The sequence below is a fragment of the Nesoenas mayeri genome (assembly GCF_963082525.1).
Source record: "Nesoenas mayeri genome assembly, chromosome: 1".
In the NCBI taxonomy this organism is placed as follows: domain Eukaryota; kingdom Metazoa; phylum Chordata; class Aves; order Columbiformes; family Columbidae; genus Nesoenas; species Nesoenas mayeri.
The window spans coordinates 121,356,788-121,377,435 of NC_137541.1; the positions used below are offsets into that span (position 1 = coordinate 121,356,788).

Below are 20,648 nucleotides of genomic sequence, written 5' to 3' on the forward strand. Positions count from 1 at the left end.
ACATGTCCCGTCAGGCCATGCGGCGCCTACAGCGGGCGCTGCCCGCGCTCCGAGCGCGCCAGGAGCTGTAGTTCTACAGGGAGTGTCTCGTCAGCAGCTCCTCGGCTCCCCCCTCCTCCACCGCCCTCGCGGCGGCGGAAAGGCGCCGACATGCCTGGGCAGGAAGCGCCACCCCAACCCCCGCTCGTTGTTATGACTGCCAGGAAGCAGGCGGAGCCGGCCGGGAAGCGGAGTCACCGGCTGAGAAATGACGCCAACTGGAGACCCGGATGTCTATGGAACAGACTTCCCGCCCCACCGGCAGCGGAAGCGAGTGGCTGGAGAACGGCTCCCTCCCCTCCCCGGCGCGGGCCGCGTCACGTGAACAGCGCGCGGCGTCACGTGACAGCGCGCGGCGGCCGCGATGAGCACCGCACTGGACATCAAGATCAAGCGGGCCAACAAGGTCTACCGCTGCGGGGTGAGTGCCGCCCCGACCGGGGCTTGATGCCGTCGCCGCGGGGCCGGTCTGTCAGCCTGGTGCCGTGCCCGGGCTCCTGGCTTTCCACTGGGACGTCCCGGCTGCGCGGAGGCAGCGGGGCTCTTCCTCGGAAAGTGGAACAGTTCGCCTCTTTCTGTGTCTCGCCTTGCGGTGGCGTTCTTTGCCACCGTGGTGGGGCTGTGGCTGCGGGAAGCTTCGCCTCCGCCCCTGCTCAGGCCTTTCACTCTCCGCCGCCTCTCCCCTCCCCGTGGCAGCCCCTGAGTTCCCTACGGAGGACGCCGGGGTTTCCCGCTGGCCTGTAGCAAAGCGGTGCTCAGCTCCGGCACGTCTTTGGGATTAGGGGCTGCTTTTTGTCCCCCTTCCCCTCGGTAGCGGGGCGATGCGGTAGGAGTACCGCTGACCTGCCTCTGGGGAAGGCGGCACGGCTTCAGAAGGGAAGGAAGGAGCGAGGCCTCTTGAGACATGACAGTTTGGAGTTCAGCTACAGGATAGTGTCGCTTCCGTTGGTTATACTGGTGTATTACAGCAGGACAGGTGCTTTGGTACGCCGCTATGCAGGTGCGGCCAGTTGCTGTTACAGAGTCTTGTTCCGTTTCTGTGCTCTGCAAGAAACCTGAAGGTGTCTTAAGCTGCCGTTTGGCGCCGGTAGTAGATCTCCTCTTAGGTAAAGCACTTAGGCAAGAATAGATGAACAGATCCTTTTTTTCCTTTTTTATTTTTCCTTTCCTATTGGGCAGGAATCTGATTTCTTTACTCTTTTCACTGATGTAGTTGTTGAGAGTGATAAAGTGATTGTGTATACTTCAGCTTTTGCACCTACTTGAAAAAATCTTGTGCCTTTTTTTCATTGCTGAAGACTTCAAGCTCAGATTAGAAAAAAAAATACAAATCGCCTGGCACATGTTTTCAAGATTTGTTTTTATCACTGTTTTTCTAGAAATATGGTATTGTTTAAGCAGAAGTTTTCAGTTTGGTTGTTTGTTTTTTTCTATCCAGACACATGCTTGTATTATTAATTCCTTTTCACACACAGCTTTCCTATACATTAGTAGTTTGGCTGTTACAGTGTATAAAGCATGTTTCTATTTATTGCATGGTTTTAATCCTGGAAAACTGCTTTAAATGGATTTGAATGGAAGGATATGCAGCATCTCTTGTGCAGTTGTCAAATCATCTGGAGAATAGCTTTCATAAATCTAAATTATATTTTTGTGAACAACACATCCCTTTAAGTGTGGCACCATACTGGGGTAAAGACTACTTTCTGTATCTCACTTTCACACTGTTTTGCTAATGCACATTATTAGAAGGATCTTAGTTATTTCATTATCATAATGCTATGCCTATTTTCTCTTTCTTCACTTGGCTTGCTTTGTATCAGTCAAAATGGGACTTTAAACAGGAAAGGGATATTTCTTCTTTCTTTAAGCTGATATTAAATGATTATAGATAGTAAATCTGTCAGTATTGTTTGTTTGCTTCCACTTCAATTCCATGTGAAAAGGTTTATAACTGTAGTTCATTAACTAGGCCTGAAATTTGGAGGTCTGACTGATGGGAAGACACGATGATGAAAGAGCTGTACACTAGAAGTACAACATGAATTTTTAATAGAAGTTTCCTAGGCACAGAAAGGAATTACAAATCTCTCTTTAATTAGGCATGGAATGTATGCAGGTTTGTGGTGGGCATTTTTAGAAGTTTACTGGTTGTTATATACTTCAGTGACAGTAGCTGTGCTAATAATACCTGTGGTATATGACAACTTTCATCCCAAAATATGCTTGCATCAATGCTACTTGAAAATGAAGGAGTTCCCTTAGTAAAGACACTACTTCATCCCAACGTGTATGTCTAGCTAGTCATTTGGAAGGCAACAGATGTGCTTTGGCTTTTTGTTTTCTCAACTTATTTAAAGCTGCATTTGGATATGGAAAAAGGTGATGTCTAAATTATGCACTGGCATAATAGTCTTTTTGTTATGCCTAGTACATTACAATAGCACAAAAGATTGCCAAAACATTACTGAGTTTTTAAGTCATAATTTGCCCAAGACCATGAATGATCCGGCATAACTCCACAATGTCACTCACCTCCCTAGCCATTTAATTTCTGCCACCTTTCTTGTGCTGGCAGTATTAGCTACGCAGTAAACCAGATCAGGGAAACAGATAGTGTTTGATTGGCCTGACACCCAGGAAAAATAAACAATTAAAAATAAAGTTGGTGAATCATGCACATCCTTTTTTTGTTTTTCTTACAAATGTCGTCTTGAGTAGAACACAGAATATTGAACAATCAGTGTCAGAATGGTCTTGTGCTGGATGGCCTATAGAAAAGAGATGAGGCATAGTGAAGTGGCTCCAATGGAACAGGAAAATTGACAAACATAATAAAATGGAGTGGATAAAGAACAGTCTAAAGGATCTCAGCATGTGATTTTAGGTGATAATAGAGCGAAGAACTGATAATGGCAACAGCTACTGATTCTTCCATTCAGGCTCTAGTTTTGTACCTCTTAGGAGTGCATAGTCTGGGTGAAATATGCAGGGATTTTTAGCAATCAGTATCTCTGATCTGTTATGTGTATGTCAACCAGTGTCTTTACAGCTGTTGAGTGAATTTGCTATGGCATCTTTATTCCCTCTAAGAGGAGAGAGGGGAAACAGATATAGGAGAGACCCATATTTAACAAGGAGCTGTGCCCAGGATCTCTTAATGGTAAATTCCATACTGAATAAGGCTCTGAAGGTGTGGGAGTTTTTAATATAAACTTATAGGGAAGAACTCTGAAAGTTAACAAACTTTAGTTTTATTGCAGAACTGAATTTGAGTCTCATTAGGGGAAAATGTTGATGAAAGTACGTATGAGAAGGCTGGTGAGGGGAGAAGATAACGATGTGTCTAAAGTAAATAGCTGACCAGGAGAACTACTTCTTTTTTGCTTCTTGTAAGGTCAGAGTGATGCATAGGTTTCATTATAGGCATGCTCCATCAGGGCAAGATGTTTAAAATTTCTCTTTGGTGCTAAAATATCATACAACAGAACCTTCAAATTTTGTTCCTGGTTGTCTTGTGTTGGGTCAGACTATTTCTCATCCTGGTACAGTGATTGTGGTTATGCTAAATCTAGCCGAATACAAGTATTTTTCATTGTTACAAAGCAATCTCTTACACCAAGGGGAGGTCACTTCCTAAAACTTCCTTTAGTTCTAGGTAGTTGAATAGGCAACGTTTTTGTTCATTTTAGTTGTTCTTTGCTCCTGTGTGGACTGTTCATTTTTAATTGGGAGAAATTAGACACAAAACTTGTAAAATAGTCATGCATCATGCTAGCCTGAGATTGTGTTCCTGGTTTTAAAAAGGAAGTTGGTTAAAATAACATGCTGTAATAAACAGTAAGCATTTTCTGTAGTCATTAGTTATAATCATCAGAAGCTGGAGGAACCAAATAAAGACCTTTATTTTGTTCAGACTTCAATTTGAGAAAAACTAGATTAAACAAAATACTTCAAATTGTGAGTAAAAGAACCCAAGTTTGCCACTTCTTGGACCAAAAGAGTAATAGCATTGTTTTGGTTTGTTTTTGTTTTTTTTTTAAAAAAAAAGGCAATAGAGGGCTTAAGAACAAAAAGTCAATAAAATGGATCCTAATAACACAGTCCTATAATAGCAAAATAAGGCTTATTGCAGCAAAACTGTGTTTAAGTTCCTTGAAACAGAAGATATGTGTTTATGAGATTTTTTTTTTTCTTTAATTGAATGGAGAATTCTTTAGTCATTGAGGCTGATTTAATAAAGTCTGGAATGATAGAAGAATGAGGGGACAGGCACAAGTAATGATGCATTTTATTTAGAAAACCTAAACAGATGACTGGAGTAACTGTGACAGTCTGAGATTGATAATTAAAAGAATTCTAGGCTGAAAGACCTGAAAAATGCATTGTACAAAGACAGGTGTCAGAGTTAATGTCAGCCAAGACTTTTAACGACAAGTGAGTCCAAGTCAGAATTTGCCCATAAGGAAGCCTTTTACTTTTTCTAAAAAAGCAAACTAATTAGTACATCTGAGCACTGAGGTTTTAAAGCATCTAATGACTAGTTAGTTGGGTCTAGCAGACTTTTTCTATTGAGCATGGACATTTTCTTTCTAAATAGTCAGAAGACTATGTAGTTAAGATTTGCAGGTGGCTTGTGTAGAGGAATAGATGTGGAAGGGAATGATCAGGCATATTTAGTAAATGTGACTTACATGAACTCAATGGGAATTTTTAAATTGCCAAGTGTTTGTCCTAAAAGTGAATGCATGTGACGTAGAAAGTGGAATCTAAAAGGAACCTAAGACATCTTGTTAGTAACCAACTGACCATGGGCAGTGTAAACAGGTTGAAATTAGTATATATTTTAACACTAATAGTAATTTTCCCAGCAATGCATGGGACAGCATAGTGTTTACTTTGATCCTTTTGGTCTTTACATGAAGTTTATAGATACTGAATAGCTGTCTAGTTCAGTCAGAAGTCTGGATGTGACTTGGCGCTCTCAAGCTGAGATTCTGTGATCCATCTTATGCACCATTTAATGTAACTGATTGAAGAACATTCCAAATTGTCTTCAGCCAGACCTGGATAACTCTGCTCAACAACCAGAGAAACAAGAGATTGTGGTGCTGGATCAGATGAAGCTGGTGTTCATCTTAGTTGCGACCTTGAAAGTGACCAAAACTTTAAAAGTGTCAGTCTTTCTGGCAGTTTCATGTGCATATCCGAATGGTAAGGAACTGACCACAGAAAGCTAAAAAGTTTTTTTGCAATCGTTAACCTGAGTTAACTTTTGTGTCTTCTCACAAAAGTGCTTTGTTTGCAGTTTAGCATATGTACCTGGCTTCTCTGTCTGCTTCACATAATACACTGACCTCGTGAGTGGGTACTCTGTGTAGATGAATAATTTTGTGTACAAGTGTATTAGCTTTGTTCTGTCTTGCAAAGTTTTGCTATCACATGCTGAAGCCATGAGGAGTCCCTAGTAATGGAGAAGGGAATGAGTGAGTGAGAACAACTGATTGTAAGTTACTACATTGTAGTAAGTGAGGATTAATTCCAGTGGTGACTTTCTCTGTACCTTTAGTTTTGTGGTGTTAAAGGTAAATTAACCCCTTTTGATATGGACTGAACACAGTACTTGTTTAGTATTACGTGATGCCACATAACTTTTACAATAACAAAATAATATTTTCTCACAAATTGTTTGCTAAGTGTAAGTATTTGAACATCTTGGTAAGCTTATATTCTTTGAGTTGTACTTCTCAGAAGAACACGTGTACTGACAGCTTTGTGTTTAGAGGGGACCCTGGTTTTACACAAAGAAGGATAAAATGGCTCTTCTCCAGAAAAGACATAGCTGACTTCCCCCTGTATAAAACAGAAATACAATCTAATTGCATATAAATTGTTTAAGTAAATATTATAGGTTTTTTTCATGATACTTCTCTCTCCCCTATACTAGTGACCTTTAAAAGATTTTGTTAGAAAGTGGTTTGGAGGTGGGGTTTTTTTTTAATTTATTTTCTAAGAAACATTGAATGTTATAAGAAAAATTCATATGTAACTTTAAGTCATTCTTCTCCTTTCTGCCCCAAATACATACACTCTTATCATCTGAAAGTATGCAGGCGATAGCTCTGGAATAGGTTGTTCCTGTGTGATGGGAGAATGTTCTCATTTATTAAAGCAGTTCATATGTTCAGGATTGTCCTTGCTGCTTATAGTTCATCTGTACTCATTTTTCAAAGCAATAACCTAATTGCTTGTACTAATTAAAGCCTGTTAGAAAAGCAGTACAGTATTTAGGTCAGCTTTTCTTTACTGTCCTTTCGTGCTTGTGCCGCCTGTTCCTGGCATTTCCCAGTTGCTGCAGGTTCTCTTCTCAGACTTACAGCATGTCAGTTTTTGTTGTGATGCTTCATGTTCTGCTGCTGTCCTGTTCTGCTTTAAACTGCCTGACCCATTTTCTGTACTGCCATCCTGTACCACCAGTAAAGACAAAAGGCTGGCAAAATTCAAGTAGTGCCTGTCAGAGATGAATATAACTAGACTGGTTTTAACTGGTCAAGCGTAGAGTGGGCACTCTGAATTATCCTTTGATTGGAGTGATCTGTAGTTTGGTGTCTAGTTTGCGAGCCTGGTGAAAGTGTGGAGAGCGTAACTGCAGAGCAGAAGAGAGGGTTGGCCCCAAGAAACTTTCTTCAGGTTCTCAGATCACTCGCTGCTATTTCCAGATGTATATGAATGTTTGGCGTGGAACTCTGGCTTGGAGTAGATTCTCTTTTGTATGAGAGGGGAAGGATAAACTATGGGGTATGTAAAATGAACTGTATGTTGCTCTGCAGTTAATATTTGTTTCAGTATTAGAACTTTTAAGTTGATATTTCCAAGATGCAGTGTTCTTGGGCAAATACAGTTTTACAGAGAAAACATTCTTAATGGGATACGTGATGCATCTCTTGAGTCATACAACTTGTGCCTTCAATTCGGATATGCTTTTAAACTATTTACCACACAGCATGGAATTTGCTTGTGTTGGCAGAAAAACTGTTTATCTACCTATTTATTTATATAAAATCTGTTCCACTCCATTCTTGAGGTGAGTCTTTATCCTCAACTTGGCCATCATTTTTACAGTTATGCCTTCTCTTCCATCTCCCATGGCTGACTGTCCCATATGAAAATTCTTCCTGGGATTTCATTCTAATGTGTGAAATGGAATTTGTCTGTTACCAACTGACCCAATAGTTGCTTATGAGGGTATTGTTATCCTCCTGAAGAGGAAGATCTTGAAACTTTGGAAAGAAATTAAAGCTCAGATTAGTACTTCTGCCAGGAGGAGAAGAATATTTTTATCAAAAATAAACTAGAAGCACAGAGGTCTCTTCCTCACATTGCTTTCAGTATCTTTTCCAACAAGGTTAGACTGTTCTCTGTGACAACTTTTCTTGAGTTTTTTACTCAGCATGCTGATTTTCAACTATAGAAGAAACGTATTTAAACAAATACTTTCATGTTATCTTTTCTCTTATTAGGAAGTTCTTTCTGGAGTTGTGGTCATAACAAGTAAGGACACAGTCCAGCACCAAGGTATCTCTTTAACAATGGAAGGATCGGTAAATCTGCAGCTTAGTTCCAAAAGTGTGGGTGTGTTCGAAGCTTTCTATAATTCTGTCAAGGTAAGACCTGTGCCGGTTAATATTTTCAGCACAAAACTCTTGCCATTTTCTCAAATTAAATCTTTTCATAATGCATCTCTGGTAGTTACAGCACTTCGTGGTATGTAAATGATAGAAAGCATAGAAATACTTACCATTACCTAATGATATATGATGACATTTTGCGGGTAGAACTTGCACTGGTTGGAGAGTTTTCTTCAGGGCTGAAATTCAGTAACATAAATAGTATGGTTACTGGATGATGCATTGAAGGACCATGATTTAAAGAAAAATAATAAGTCGCATTTGGTGGTTTTGTTTGTTTAAAGTGACTGAGTTTAATTGGATTTTTGTGACAGATCAGTCACTATCACAATAGTTTCTGCTGAGGTCATTGAGGTTGTGTGTTACTAGGCATGACATGGGACCTGCACAGATTGTTATGTGGAGTATGAGGCTGTGCCCAGACTGCTTGACTGCAGAGCACCTGGATGGCCTCTGTACTGCTCTCCAGGTTTGGATGTGTGGAATCTAGTGAGGCAAGTTGTCTCAGGCCTCACACGAACATGGCTGTGCTGATTGAAGCTGGGCTGGCTCTGTCTAGAGGCTGTACAGCTACATTTGCAGAACAGTTTGCTTAAGTTAAAATAGCCTCGGTGCACAGCCTCTTAAGGTCTTCACTTGTATCATAGTTAATTTGTTTGCAGTATGAATAATCTGTCCATGAATGATTGAAAAACAGAACAAAACAGTAGAAGCAATGGATTTTCTTATACCTGTCTAGCAGAGAAAAAATAATAGGAAGACTGCAGAGAGACAAAAGTAGTGTAATCTTCAAGCAGACTTCCCCAGTTGAATCATAGTTAGCCATTGTTCCAGTGAGACTAGCCCTAAATATAGAGCTTTAGGATGGCAAAGGGCCAAGGAGAAGGTAAGAAGGAATGGCTAGCTGATCAGCTGACACACGTACTTGTTGATTCTAGCTGCTACTATTGAGGGTTATAATTTAGGAAATGGAGCTCCACTTTCCAAAGCACTTGAGTCTCTTCTGTTTAGCTCTTTCTGTTTGGTCGTTAGCATGATATAACCATAAAATAGGTCACAAATTATCTTCCTGAGGAAAACATTCTTAATATTTATTTTCATTGTAAGACTAGAGAGCTTTGTGTCATGAAGAAATACCTGAGTTTTTGGAAATTCAGCAAGTCTATTAGAGTTTAGTGGATGTCGTTGATTCTTGAAATGATGGGGCTGTCACTCTGCTTCAAACTAAACCTCTTGATATTTATCTTTGCAGCCTATCCAGATTATTAACAGCACTATTGAAATGGTAAAACCAGGGAAACTTCCCAGTGGAAAGACAGAAATTCCGTTTGAATTTCCGTTGCAAATGAAGGGGAACAAAGTTTTGTATGAAACATATCATGGTGTCTTTGTTAATATTCAGGTAAGGCAGTCATATCTGTAAAAAAAAATCTGAACTTTTGTTATCTGCAGAATGTATTCTAAAGCATCTCTTGTTCCATGGAAGCAGAGGATAAAGTTCTGTGATAGAGTTGTCTTTTTGTAGTGCAACATATTTTCTTATTTGAAGAATGAGCAGAAAGTTAGAGATCCTTTGAAGTAAGTAGCTTTATTAATATAGCGTTATTCTGATGTGCACTGTATTTTCTAGATATAACTTAGATTAAAAATAATAAATGTTAACCTTCAAGTACTAATTTAGAGGTAGTTACTAGTTGCCTTTTTCAGTTCCAGTTTCTAGGAGTCAACACTTACCAGAGGTGGTAACATTGCTTAAATGTGGCAAAGGAACCATCCTGAGAGCTCAGAATCCCATCAATATAATGCTGCTTTTAAAAAATTGTTGTGATGTCTGTTTCCTTTCCCAGCAAGTTTAAGCTTTTCATTTGAAATAGTTGATGATAATGCAGCAATTCAGATGTAGCATGGATGTACAAGAGGGAATTAAAAGCACGCTGGAAAGAGGGGCTTTTTGAGAAAGGGTAAAATATATTAGCCGTGCTTGTTAAATCTCGTACAGTTCTCCTACAGGGTAGTGTTTTCATCTAGTTTTGATTTTATTGTGAAAGAACTTGCATTTACCATTTTGTAGATAATCTATATAGTAGTACATACCCAGATACAAGTGTGTATCAAATCAGGTTTATTTGGAAGCATCTAAAATCATTGTATGTCTCTTATCTCCTTCCCTTCTCCCTGTCACTGGTAGGTACTTTCCTACTAATCTGTTGTAAATGGTGCCTTAAATAGTAATGACAGTAACATTCTGCACATATGTGATGAAAAGTTGAGAGAGAGAGAGGAAATCTTAACTAAGGCTCTTTTCTTTTTCTCTACCATCCTGTTCTTGCCAGTATACACTGCGGTGTGATATGCGACGTTCTCTGCTGGCAAAAGACCTAACTAAGACTTGTGAATTCATTGTCCACTCACTGGTAAGTGTTGTTTGTATTAACTATACAAAATGAGATTTATTTATGTTTTCCATTTTAAGTGAAGTTTAGCAGTAAGGTTAGAAAACCAAGTAACACCACGTAATTTGCAACACCACATGGGATATATATGGGTAAAAGAAACTGGCCTCAAAACAAAAACATCCAGAAGAGATAGGGTGTCTGTTGCTTCTGACTAGAATAACATATCTCCCTTTTCATTTAAAGAAAATAGTACAAAAAGGATTTTTTTATACAAAAAGATGTTTTTTATACTGCACTGAGTTTATTCTTTTATTTGTCCTTTCAGTCCTGAAACAATGGCGTGGTTGGATAAATATTATGGCTTTAATCTAAACACACTTTCAGAATATCTGAGCATTTCTTAGCCAAAGGTTCCAGGCACTTGGAATGCCTGCCATAGAAATGGGAGTTGATTGGTGAAAAGATAGGATTTCTGTTCTTCAGGTGGCTAACTGTGGTTTAGAGCCCTGACTCAAAATATCAAAGCTGGGACTGTATTATGTTGGAAATAAGCTTGCCACCTTTGCTATTAAGTAAGCCCATGGTTGGCAATACGCTAAGATAACTAGGTTAACAAGTACCACATCCTGCAGTTAGCAACATGGAGACAGCCTTCCTTCTGTGGAGAAATCATTGTGGGATGAGATCTGACTGTGTCACAAGAAATGCTTTGCTGCTTGTTATTTGAACTTCCTGTATCAGATTGGTTTTTAGTTTACACTGACTTGTATGCATGTCCAGAGCGTCTGATGTCAGTACAGACTGTGCAGGCCTAAATAAGGATCTCTTTTTCTACCCACAACTTGCTAGAACATACTGTATCGTTCCTTTGAAATCTAGCAGGATGGTAAAGTCTTAGAATCTTTTGTCTTACTTCTGAATAATGGTGGGAATATGTTATTCTAGTTCTATAGTACCTTTTTTAGTGATGTAGTATCTTTTTTTAAGATTTAGCACCTTTTAAAAAAATTTAGCTAGGTGCTATAAAGAAGTTTCCTGTTGGTAAGATTTCATTTTCTGAAGTATATTATGTTACATTTTATTGGTCCATTATTACATTCTAAGTAAGCCACACTTGTCAAAATAGTGAACAAATTACATATTATGCAGTTTCCTGGTTTTATTTCTTGTTGCCACTTCTTAGATCACAAGTCAGTAAATCATGGATCTCTTAGTCAGGGTGAATTAATGAGGTTTTACTCAACATATAATTCTCACTGTCAGTGCTCAATGTACCATTTCCCTTAGGTTATTCTTTGGCACAATTTGTCACTTATGGGAAAATGCAGTCAGTCTTTTGCTAATATCTTCCTTCTGGCAGCTGGACAGCAGAAGCTATTTTGAATTCCTAAGTAGTGAGGGTAGATCCTAAGAGTTAAGTTTAAGCCCAGTGGTGGTGGTGTGCTCTGCCAAATCCCAGTTATGTACAGTTGGGTCTCTCACAATTGATGCTGTGCTGGCCACTTCTTCTAAGTATGTTGGGAAAGACGGTGCACGTCACTGAGATAAGGATGGACAGAGGTCAGTGGATGGTAAGCAAAGCTTCCCTTCTTGATGCAGAGTACAGGCTGCCATCTCAGCAGAGCTCAGGGCCCAGAAAGACTTCTTGGTTTTGTGACAAGTGGTTTAAATAGGTACTGAAAAACTGTAATAATGTGCCCTCAAAATTGCTTCTCCAGTGTGGAAGGCCAACCTGGACCAAGTTTTGTGTATTTTACAATTAAAGAAGCTGGAATGCTAAGCCAAATCAATGCTACACCTGATTCCATCAGCCGAGGATCTCCTAGTAATATGAGGATGGCTTCTTAAGAGATCTGAGCTGTTAGAGAAAGGGCAGCAGAAAGAGTTCACAGTGCTCAAAGATAACAAGAAGAAGGGAAATGTTATAAAATGTATTTGAAGCAGTGGAGCAAGTTCATTTGTAATCTCTCCCCTGCCTAAATTTATTAAGTATTACTAATGAAAGGAAACATTGCAAGTGACATATAAAATGTAATTATTTGTAAGCACAGAAATATGAAATTTAAGTTTTTTCTATAGAATGTCATATGCTTCAGATAGGCAAGGTATTTTTTTCTTTTCCAAGTGGTTTATAGTAGTCAACTATGTTTGTTTTGTTTGAGGTTTTTTGTTTGTTTGTTGTTTTTTCTTTAATGTAGGTAGAGCTTATGCCAAAAATGTACAAATTGAGACCTTGTTGTGGTTTACTGAAATGGCAAATACAAAGTAACCAGAAATTGACACAGTTCCGTTTCTACAATTCAGATTTGTGATGCGTTGCGACTTGTTTTTAGACAACATCATAATGTTATTTAATAGCTAAGACAGGAAATCTCTGGGTTTTTATTACAGAAGTGCATATTTTCAGTATGAAAACAAGCCTGAAAAGTAATACATCTCACAGTTCCTTGGCTTTGTTGTCTTTTTTAATATTGTCTGTGTGTGTTTTGTAAATCATAGTTTACAGTTTAGCTCTTTCATTACTTATAGTCACAGAAAGGGAAGCTGATGCCAAGCCCGGTAGACTTCACAATTACTCCTGAAACTCTGCAAAATGTTAAAGAGGTAAGAGTTTTCTTATTATTTTAAATGTAATGCTTGGGTGATTCTGAGTGAGAACAAGAGAGGAATGATTAAATACTACCCTGCAGATAATCAGCTCTTATTTTTCTTTTTTCTCCTTTTTCATTTTTGTAAGCAATAAAGTGATTTTGCCTGATCTCTTGTGATAGTTGTGACTAACATAAGGTGGAACCTTATTCAATAATGGTTAAACACTTTTGTCATTTTTCTGAGTGAAAGATGCCAGTGAGGCAAGGGAAAATATTCTATACCATGTGTAGCCAACATCCTTTAAAAAAGTATACTTTGATCCTTGGTTATGCCTTTTTTACAGCCCTACCTGGCTTTTGGAGGCCTATATGAAGAGTAGTAGCTGTCTTGGTCATTTAGCTTTCTGAATACCTGTTTCTGTTTGTTTACTGAAACCCGTGTTCTGTTTTTCCAGATTTTTTGTTGTGCAGTTTTTGTTAATAATATTACTTCCCTGCTTTAGGTGTGTGTTTCTCATACCAGGAAGTCCTGAACTGGACACACTGTCCCAAGTTTTGTCTCACCAGTGCTGAAGAGACAGGGAGAATCACCTCCCTCAGCCTGCTGGCAACACTTTCTAATGCAGCTCAGGATGCTGTAGGCCCATTTGTCCAGCCTGTTGAGGTCCCTGTGAAGGGCAGCACAACTATCTGGTTCACCAATCACTCCCTCCAATATCGTATTATCTGCAGACTTGCTGAGGATGCAGTCTCCTATCATCCCAGCCATCACTGGAGATGTGAAGTAATATTGGCTCCAGTAGTGACCGCAGTCACTGCTAGTGACCGGCCTTCAGCTGGGCTTTGTGCTTCAGATCACAAACCTTTGAGTCTTGCAGTTCAGGCTGGTCTCAGTCTACCTTAGTGTCTGTGCATTTGGTCTGTACTCCCCATCAGTTTGTCAGTCAGGGTTGTTAGGAGAAACAGTATCAAAAACTGCCCTGAAGGCAACATAAACAGTATCCACTGCTCTCTGCTTGTCCACCAATCTAGTAATTTCATCATAGAAGGCCATCAGGTTGGTTAAGCATGATTTCATTTTCATAAATCCATGCTGAGTGCTTCCAATCACTTTCTTGTCCTTTATATGTTTTGAAATGGCTTCCGCTATTATTTGCTCCATCACTTTCCTAGGGATTGAAGCAAGGCTGATGAGCCTATAGTTCCTTGGATCTTTCCAACTGAAGACATTACTGCCTTCCATTGCTCAGGAACCTTCTTTGTTCATGACAGCCTTTCAAAGATAGTCAAGATTGGCCCCACAGTGACATGGGTCAGCTTCCTTCAGGTTCCATCTGGTTCCATGTACTGTGTACATCAGTCTGTTTAAATGTTCTCTAACCTGTTCCTCCTTTACCAAGGATAACTCTTCCTTGCTCCAGACTTTCTCTGTGGTTGCAGGAGCCCAGGATACCTGAAGGTAATTCTAACCAGTAAAGAACAAGGCAGAAAAGACATTAAATACCTCTGTCTTTTTCATGTTTTCTGTCACTAGCTTCCCTGCCATGTTCAGTAGCAAGCTGACATTTAAGCTCGTCTTCCTTTTGCAGCTGGTACACTTATAGATGTCCCTTTTTGTTGTCTGCCCTTCAAGTTTCTTGATTCAACTCCAGGTTGGCTTTGGCTTTTCCAAAACCATCCCTGCACATTCCTGTAGTGTTTCTTCCTGGGTCACCTGATCCTAATTCCATCTTTTATATACTTCCTTTTATCAGTATTTTATCAGTAGCTTCATGTTCATCCATGGAGGTCTCTTCCTACCTTTGCTTGACTTTCTGCATGTTGGAATGGATCATTCTTAAGCATGGAGGAGGTGACCCTAGAAAACCAACCAGCTGTCATAGCTGAACCCTTAAATCCTGCTGAGTTAGAGGATGAGCAGGTTGTGTCCAGCAGCCTCTCATGTCTCTAGAGACTGCCACACACTTGAAAGCATGTGTTTTTCCAAATGTAAGGATATAACAGCTATTCTTGGTGGTGAAATTACTTTTGAGACTGCTGCTAAATAGTTAGCTTTCAGCAGTCTGCTCTTCCTATGAACCTGTGTTTCGTCTTCTGGATCTTGGTACTTGTTGGCTTAGCAAAGACTCACTGGTAAAGAAGGAGGAAGTCCCGTCCTTTAAAAGCTCTTTCTTGAGTCTAACAGCGCACACTGTGCCTTTCTCCGTTTTAAGTACATAACCACAAAAGTAGATTCTAAAACTTCTGACATCTCTGATCCAGCAGATCTTGGTATTTAATGGTGGACCTGTCTAAAGAATGGTATTAAATGTGTATGGTAGCACAAGCAGTGGCCTTTTTTTATTCGTCTCTCTGTCTCAGAAGAATATATGAGTCTGAAGTGCCTCTCTGGTGGACAGGTAGAAAAAGTTACTCTTTTTGTATATTTACAGTATTAAAACTTAAATTCTCTGCTTGTCTGGAGATTATGACTGAAGTATAGTTTCTGGTAAACTACTAGAAAACTGATGAGGAGGTTGGCAGTAGCCAACCCCATAATTGGACATTATGAAATAGAGCATAAGAGAGAAGACGAGAGAAGACCCAGGTAGGATTAAAGGATGAAGAGTACTGATAAGAGTAGTAAGGCTCTAGGGGAAATATACTTTTAAAAAAGCAAGTCTAGTAGACTAGGATTGAGGAAAATGGCTTCAAGTTCTTGTTCTGCAAGTTCCTTTTATCTCTGTCTCTTAGATTGGTGACCATGTACTTTGGTGAACAGCTGTATGATGTCCCTGTGAAGTAGGGAAGTAACTCTGTGTTCACTAATAGTTTTAACGAGAAGAACCTGTGAGGGATCATAAAATAAAAAAGCATGTTACTAGTACATTTTTAGGACTCAATATTTCATGGGGTGCATTTGTCATGGATGCAACTTCCGTTCTTTAATTTAGGAGAAAACACCCAGTGAGGTCACATTTACTAAGCACATTAAACTTCCTCTCTTTTCCTTTCCCCCAAAGATTTGCTTAGAGTGGAACAGCTACATTCTGCAGAGGTGTTGGGTATCTGAGTGAAACAGTCTAAACAATAGCTGAGGAGAACTTTTCTGCCATTGCTACTGGCAGCCAGGACTAAGAAGCAAACAAAAGAGACTGGGAGAAACAGTTTGTGAAAAGAGAGGTGGTTTGGAAGAAGGGAAAATCAGTTACATGAGCAAGGAAAATCCAGCACCACAAGCGTGACCAGATATTTGGAAGGTAGGGGCTGACATCAAAGATGTCAGTAACAAAAAAAATGCAGGAGGGGGAGAAGAATAAGGCATGCAAAAGGAGGGGCAAGTTAGAGCAGGATGCTCAAAGAGTGTGAAGAAGGTTGGATGGTAAAGATATGAGCTGAAGATGTGGCTAAAAAGTCAACTGTTTCAGTGTGGCTTCTGCCAGAACCTGGCATGGAACTGGAGCTTCTGGCATATGAGTTTTTCTGCTGGCAGAGAGTATCTGTGGTGCTTGCTGGCCTGAGAAAGGGGAGGGCAGAGACAGCAAACCCCACCTCCCCCCTGCTTTGGTCTCTTAGGGAAACTGCTTTATAGACTGTCATCCTTGATCAGCTGCTCCTACTGCTCCTTCCTTAAAAAGTAGGAAACACGCTTGCTGTTAAGAAAATTTTAAAGTTAAGTGTGATCCTGTATTTAAATTAAGCTCTTTGTTAATTGTCCTTAATTGGTATCTTGGTACATCTTGCATTAAACGAAGATTTTTAAATGCCTGTCTTCCCTCCCAATAGCAGCCACGAGAGAGAAGTTTTAAAAGGTGGGAAAAAATCACTGAAACTATAGACTATATAGTAATCCATAACAAAATGGGGCCAGAATGCAGTTCTCTAGAGCACTGCAAGCTGATTAACTTGACTGTCCTGTTAGGTTCTGCCAGCCTATCTGCTTCACCAGGCGGTTCCCAACTTCTGGGTTAATTGTAACAGCCAAGTTTCGTCAGTCCATCCCAGGAAAAATGCTCCTGTGGATGGAGTGGGTAGGGGGGATGCATGTCACTGAGGAGGGTGGTTAAGAGATATCCATGTATCTATGTAAGGATGCACATATTTAAAAAGTTATATTATTTAAGTTACATGAGGCATTTTTGAACTTTTGAGTTATTAACTTTGCAACTTTTTGTGATTTCCTACATGTTTTGACAACTGTCTTTCTGAAAGGTATTTTTTTTCTTAGTCTGCTCTTACAGTTGTGTCTTCTTTTTTTCCTCCTAAAACCTTCAGAGAGCCTCACTTCCAAAATTTCTCATCAGAGGTCATCTCAGTTCTACAAACTGTGTTATTACACAGCCACTAACAGGGGAGCTGGTAGTGGAGAATGCAGAGGCTGCAGTCAAAAGCATCGAGCTGCAGTTAGTACGTGTGGAAACCTGTGGTAAGTTTCTCTATACATGGAATGTGTATAGACTGGAGTAATTACCACTGGCACCCTTTCAGCTTAAACATGAAAGATTGTCAAAAAACATACAATTAAAAAGACTAGATGAAATAGGTTTGCACTTCAGATGGAACAGTCCAAACATTAAATTAAGTAACCTCTATGACCCTTGACTCAGAGTGCTAATGTGAAAACTTGCAGGTCAAAGTGCAAAATGTTGTGCCTATGCGTACCTCTCCCCCCAGCCCTGGTGTGTTTTTGTTTTAAATTTTGTCCACTGCTTTCTTCTTTCCTTTCCGCTGCTGTCCCTCTGAATTTCCCACTTTCACAGGCTGCGCAGAAGGTTATGCGAGAGATGCCACAGAGATACAGAATATTCAGATTGCTGATGGGGATGTCTGCAGGGGCCTACCAATTCCCATATACATGGTGTTTCCCAGGCTGTTCACCTGCCCTACCCTGGAAACAACAAACTTCAAAGTTGGTAAGTGTGTAGGACTCTGTGCTGTGTTGGCATCTTGGATCTGAGAGAAGTTTCTGGTTTCACTTTAGGTTCTGGCAGGTAACGGGATAAATCACTGTTGGCACTATAAGAACCAAGGACATCTACCTGTGTCCCTGCAGAGATTTCCTGAATGGGATTGCAGTATGCTGTATTTCATATAGAGAAAACACAGCAGAAATAATTGTAATGGAAAACAGTTGTGCAACTATTAAGCTACTTCTAATACAATTAAATGGTGAAGGGACAGGAGAAGCAGTGTAATGGCAGGTAATTTTTTCCTGCCAAAAAATGATGTGATTAAACGCATGAGTAATAGTCCATGGATAAAATGCCAAGATGACCCCTTCCTTCTTTTCATCACCAGTGAGAACCTCTCTTTCCATCTCTTCTCATTGTTGTTTCCCATTCTTTTGCTGCAGACTCAGAAAAAGTATGTGTGTCACTGTATGTGACTTTGCTTTTCTTGATCTACAGCTGCTTGTTCCTGGTTATTGCTGCCAAAATCCAACATTTTCATTAACCAACATCTGAAATTTAGGACTTTCCTCACTTGTTCAAATAATTACTGCAAAAATTCTTTGCTAGCTTGTTTATCTTCTCTTCATCCTGCTGGAATTTGTTGGGTTTTTTTTGCTTGTTTTATTGTATCAGATTGAAGTTTCAAGTCTGTCCCTTTAGGATCCTTCCCAATGGAAGCCTCTCCTACTTTTCTGCTGTTCATGTTGGACAGATGAGCACAACTGATTTTTCAGCTTGACCTACATGTTTATCTGTTCACCTGAGAGCATTTTGGCACCTGATAAGTACAGTTGTTTTCCCCAAAACAATATTCATCTCTGCCTTTTGCCATTTCTAGCTATCAAATAGTAATTTACAATGACAAATGGCTACTGTTTGTGTAGTATCTACTTCTAATTATAAGATCAGTCTTAATAGAGCTATGAAGATTCTAAAGGACTATTCTTAGTTTTTGTTCTCTGGTTCCCTTCATTTATTAATTTTACCCGACTTTGTATTCTGTCTCCATTTAGGACTGATTATAGTTCTGATACCGATTTTGGTTTTGAACAACATCATATAATATCTAAACAGTAAATTTTATTTTGAATTTTGTTCATAGTTTGCAGGTATATTGTATTTTGGCGTTTAAGTTTTTAAGGCCATACATAATGTAGGGTTCTAAGGCCACGCTACATGCTGACAGCAGGGGAGGAGTCTGTTCCCAAACTTCTCCACTTGCTTACTTCTGAACAGCACACACTGGTGTGAGGTGTCTTTCTCAAAACATTTTGATCTTGGATGTCTGAACCCTGCCTGTTGTCCAGAAGACCATATGTCATAGTTTTTTAGTGATATGGAAATGAATCCAGCGGAATCCTGAACATCAGAATGAGCCAGGGCTCTCTAGGAATGGCCCAAGGTCTGGGATGTCTGTGTTCATCCCTGCCACAGGAAAATCTTGCGTGTTGGAAGAGATTGGAAGAGCCCTGTGGAGTGCTGTGTCTGACAGCAGGGGCTGCCTGCCTCTCCTCCCACTTCTACAATTCCTCTTAATATGGAACTCCTATTTTTTTTTCCCTTCTTCCAGAGTTTGAAGTTAACATTGTTGTCCTTCTGCACGATGATCATCTCATCACAGAGAACTTCCCACTGAAGCTCTGCAGGATGTAAATAGCCAGAGGAGAATCACTGAAGGATAGACTGAAACACGACAAAATTCTTCAGAGGCAAAGTGAAATTGAATACGTCTCATTTTGACTGAGAACACATCACTTCCTTTTTCCTGCTGGCAGTTCTTGTGCTTTCAGTTCTCAATAGATCCTGCTAACACTTTGCCTGCCTCAGGACAGCCAATGTGGACACATCTATCCAGCCAGCCTCGTCAGGTATCTGACTTCAGCCACCACGGTTTCCCCAGTATTCCTCATACAAATTGTGAAGGAATGATTGTTTATTTCTACAAGCTGTAGAAATATGTAGTATTTTGTTTTGTAATACTTGTTCCAAAGTCCTTTGAAGAGCTCTTAAACCTAGTAAGTCCTGTTAGACATTGTGTATATACTGTGGGGAGGGTGTATCATACTGAATAATGCCTTTGAAGGTATAAAAAATGGTGCTACAACAATGCAAGGTGGTGTTGTGGGAGAAATATCACAAGATGAATGCGAAATAAGTGATGTGAAACGTATAATAACACCAAATGTATGTTGGTCAAATTGGGAATATGTGTCTGTATTGGAGGAATGCTCAGAACTGAAGTTGTTTTGTTTGTGGTTTTTCAGATTAGAAAACAATGCATTTACTTTATCTTTGCTGTTTGTGTGAAATGGCACTGAAAAAGATGAGTTGAAAGTTTTTACCTTGAGTATATATGTTTTCTTTGCATTGTACCATCTTCCATTCCATAAGATGTCTACAGGTCAGTTTTCATGTGAGAAGAAAGTCTGCCACATGACAAGCAGCACCCCACTGTTTTTGCAGATCAGTCTCTGGAGGTGCTGGAAAAGCTGCACTAAGAACTTCTGAGTTGTGGCACCTTGTGCCTTCAGGATGGGACTTGTCACTATATGAATAACCATTCCAAGGGAGACGGGCCAGTCACTGTTCTCAATGAGGAAGGTTCATATTGGCACTTGTTCAACTTAAAGTATAAATGTAAATGCCAGGAAAGGAATAAGTTAAGGTAAATACAGGGCCGTTTGTGTGACTGTACATCTCAAAGGAACTACATGGGAAAACTATTTCAGCAAGAAACAGCCTTCCTAACACAAACAGGTTGGATTTTGATGTTTTAAGTTAATAGAACAGCCAGAATCTCATTTGAATTGTGAATTTTCCATACGATGTATGGGATGAAGGCAGGCCCATTATATAAAGTAAAAGTGTAAAGATGACAACCAGAAAAGACAGAATTAAGAAAACTGCTGAAATATAATTTCTTTTTGCTTTCTCCAGCAGCATTGCCAAGCAGGAAAATGTAATTCCAGGTTGGGCCCTCGTTCTGTATCATCTGTATTTCAG

The 20,648-nt window shown here is 39.7% G+C and overlaps 1 protein-coding gene across 2 annotated transcripts; it reads left to right on the forward strand.

The window, feature by feature from the left end:
- Window positions 1-233: 233 nt before the first annotated feature.
- VPS26C (VPS26 endosomal protein sorting factor C) lies at window positions 234-20,618 on the forward strand. 2 transcript variants are annotated; one of them, XR_013923127.1, is made up of 9 exons: window positions 234-460; window positions 7,560-7,703; window positions 8,980-9,129; window positions 10,061-10,141; window positions 12,653-12,727; window positions 16,969-17,119; window positions 17,454-17,606; window positions 19,216-19,513; window positions 20,109-20,618. XR_013923127.1 is itself a non-coding variant. In XM_080357566.1 (8 exons), the coding sequence occupies exons 1-8, from the start codon at window positions 404-406 to the stop codon at window positions 19,296-19,298; spliced, it is 894 nt and encodes a 297-aa protein (XP_080213692.1). In that variant the 5' UTR covers window positions 234-403; the 3' UTR covers window positions 19,299-20,618. The 2 variants fall into 2 exon arrangements, 1 of the variants encoding a protein (XP_080213692.1); XM_080357566.1 differs by having other exon boundaries at window positions 19,216-20,618.
- The last annotated feature ends 30 nt before the right edge of the window (window positions 20,619-20,648 follow it).

What these genes read in the sequence shown, in the direction of transcription:
- VPS26C (XM_080357566.1), top strand. Translation starts at nt 404, where the DNA reads ATGAGCACCGCACTGGACATCAAGATCAAGCGGGCCAACAAGGTCTAC. An exon ending in AATTCATTGTCCACTCACTG is followed by an intron (nt 10,142 to 12,652) that starts GTAAGTGTTGTT and finishes CATTACTTATAG; the next exon opens with TCACAGAAAGGGAAGCTGAT. An exon ending in AGTACGTGTGGAAACCTGTG is followed by an intron (nt 17,120 to 17,453) that starts GTAAGTTTCTCT and finishes CCACTTTCACAG; the next exon opens with GCTGCGCAGAAGGTTATGCG.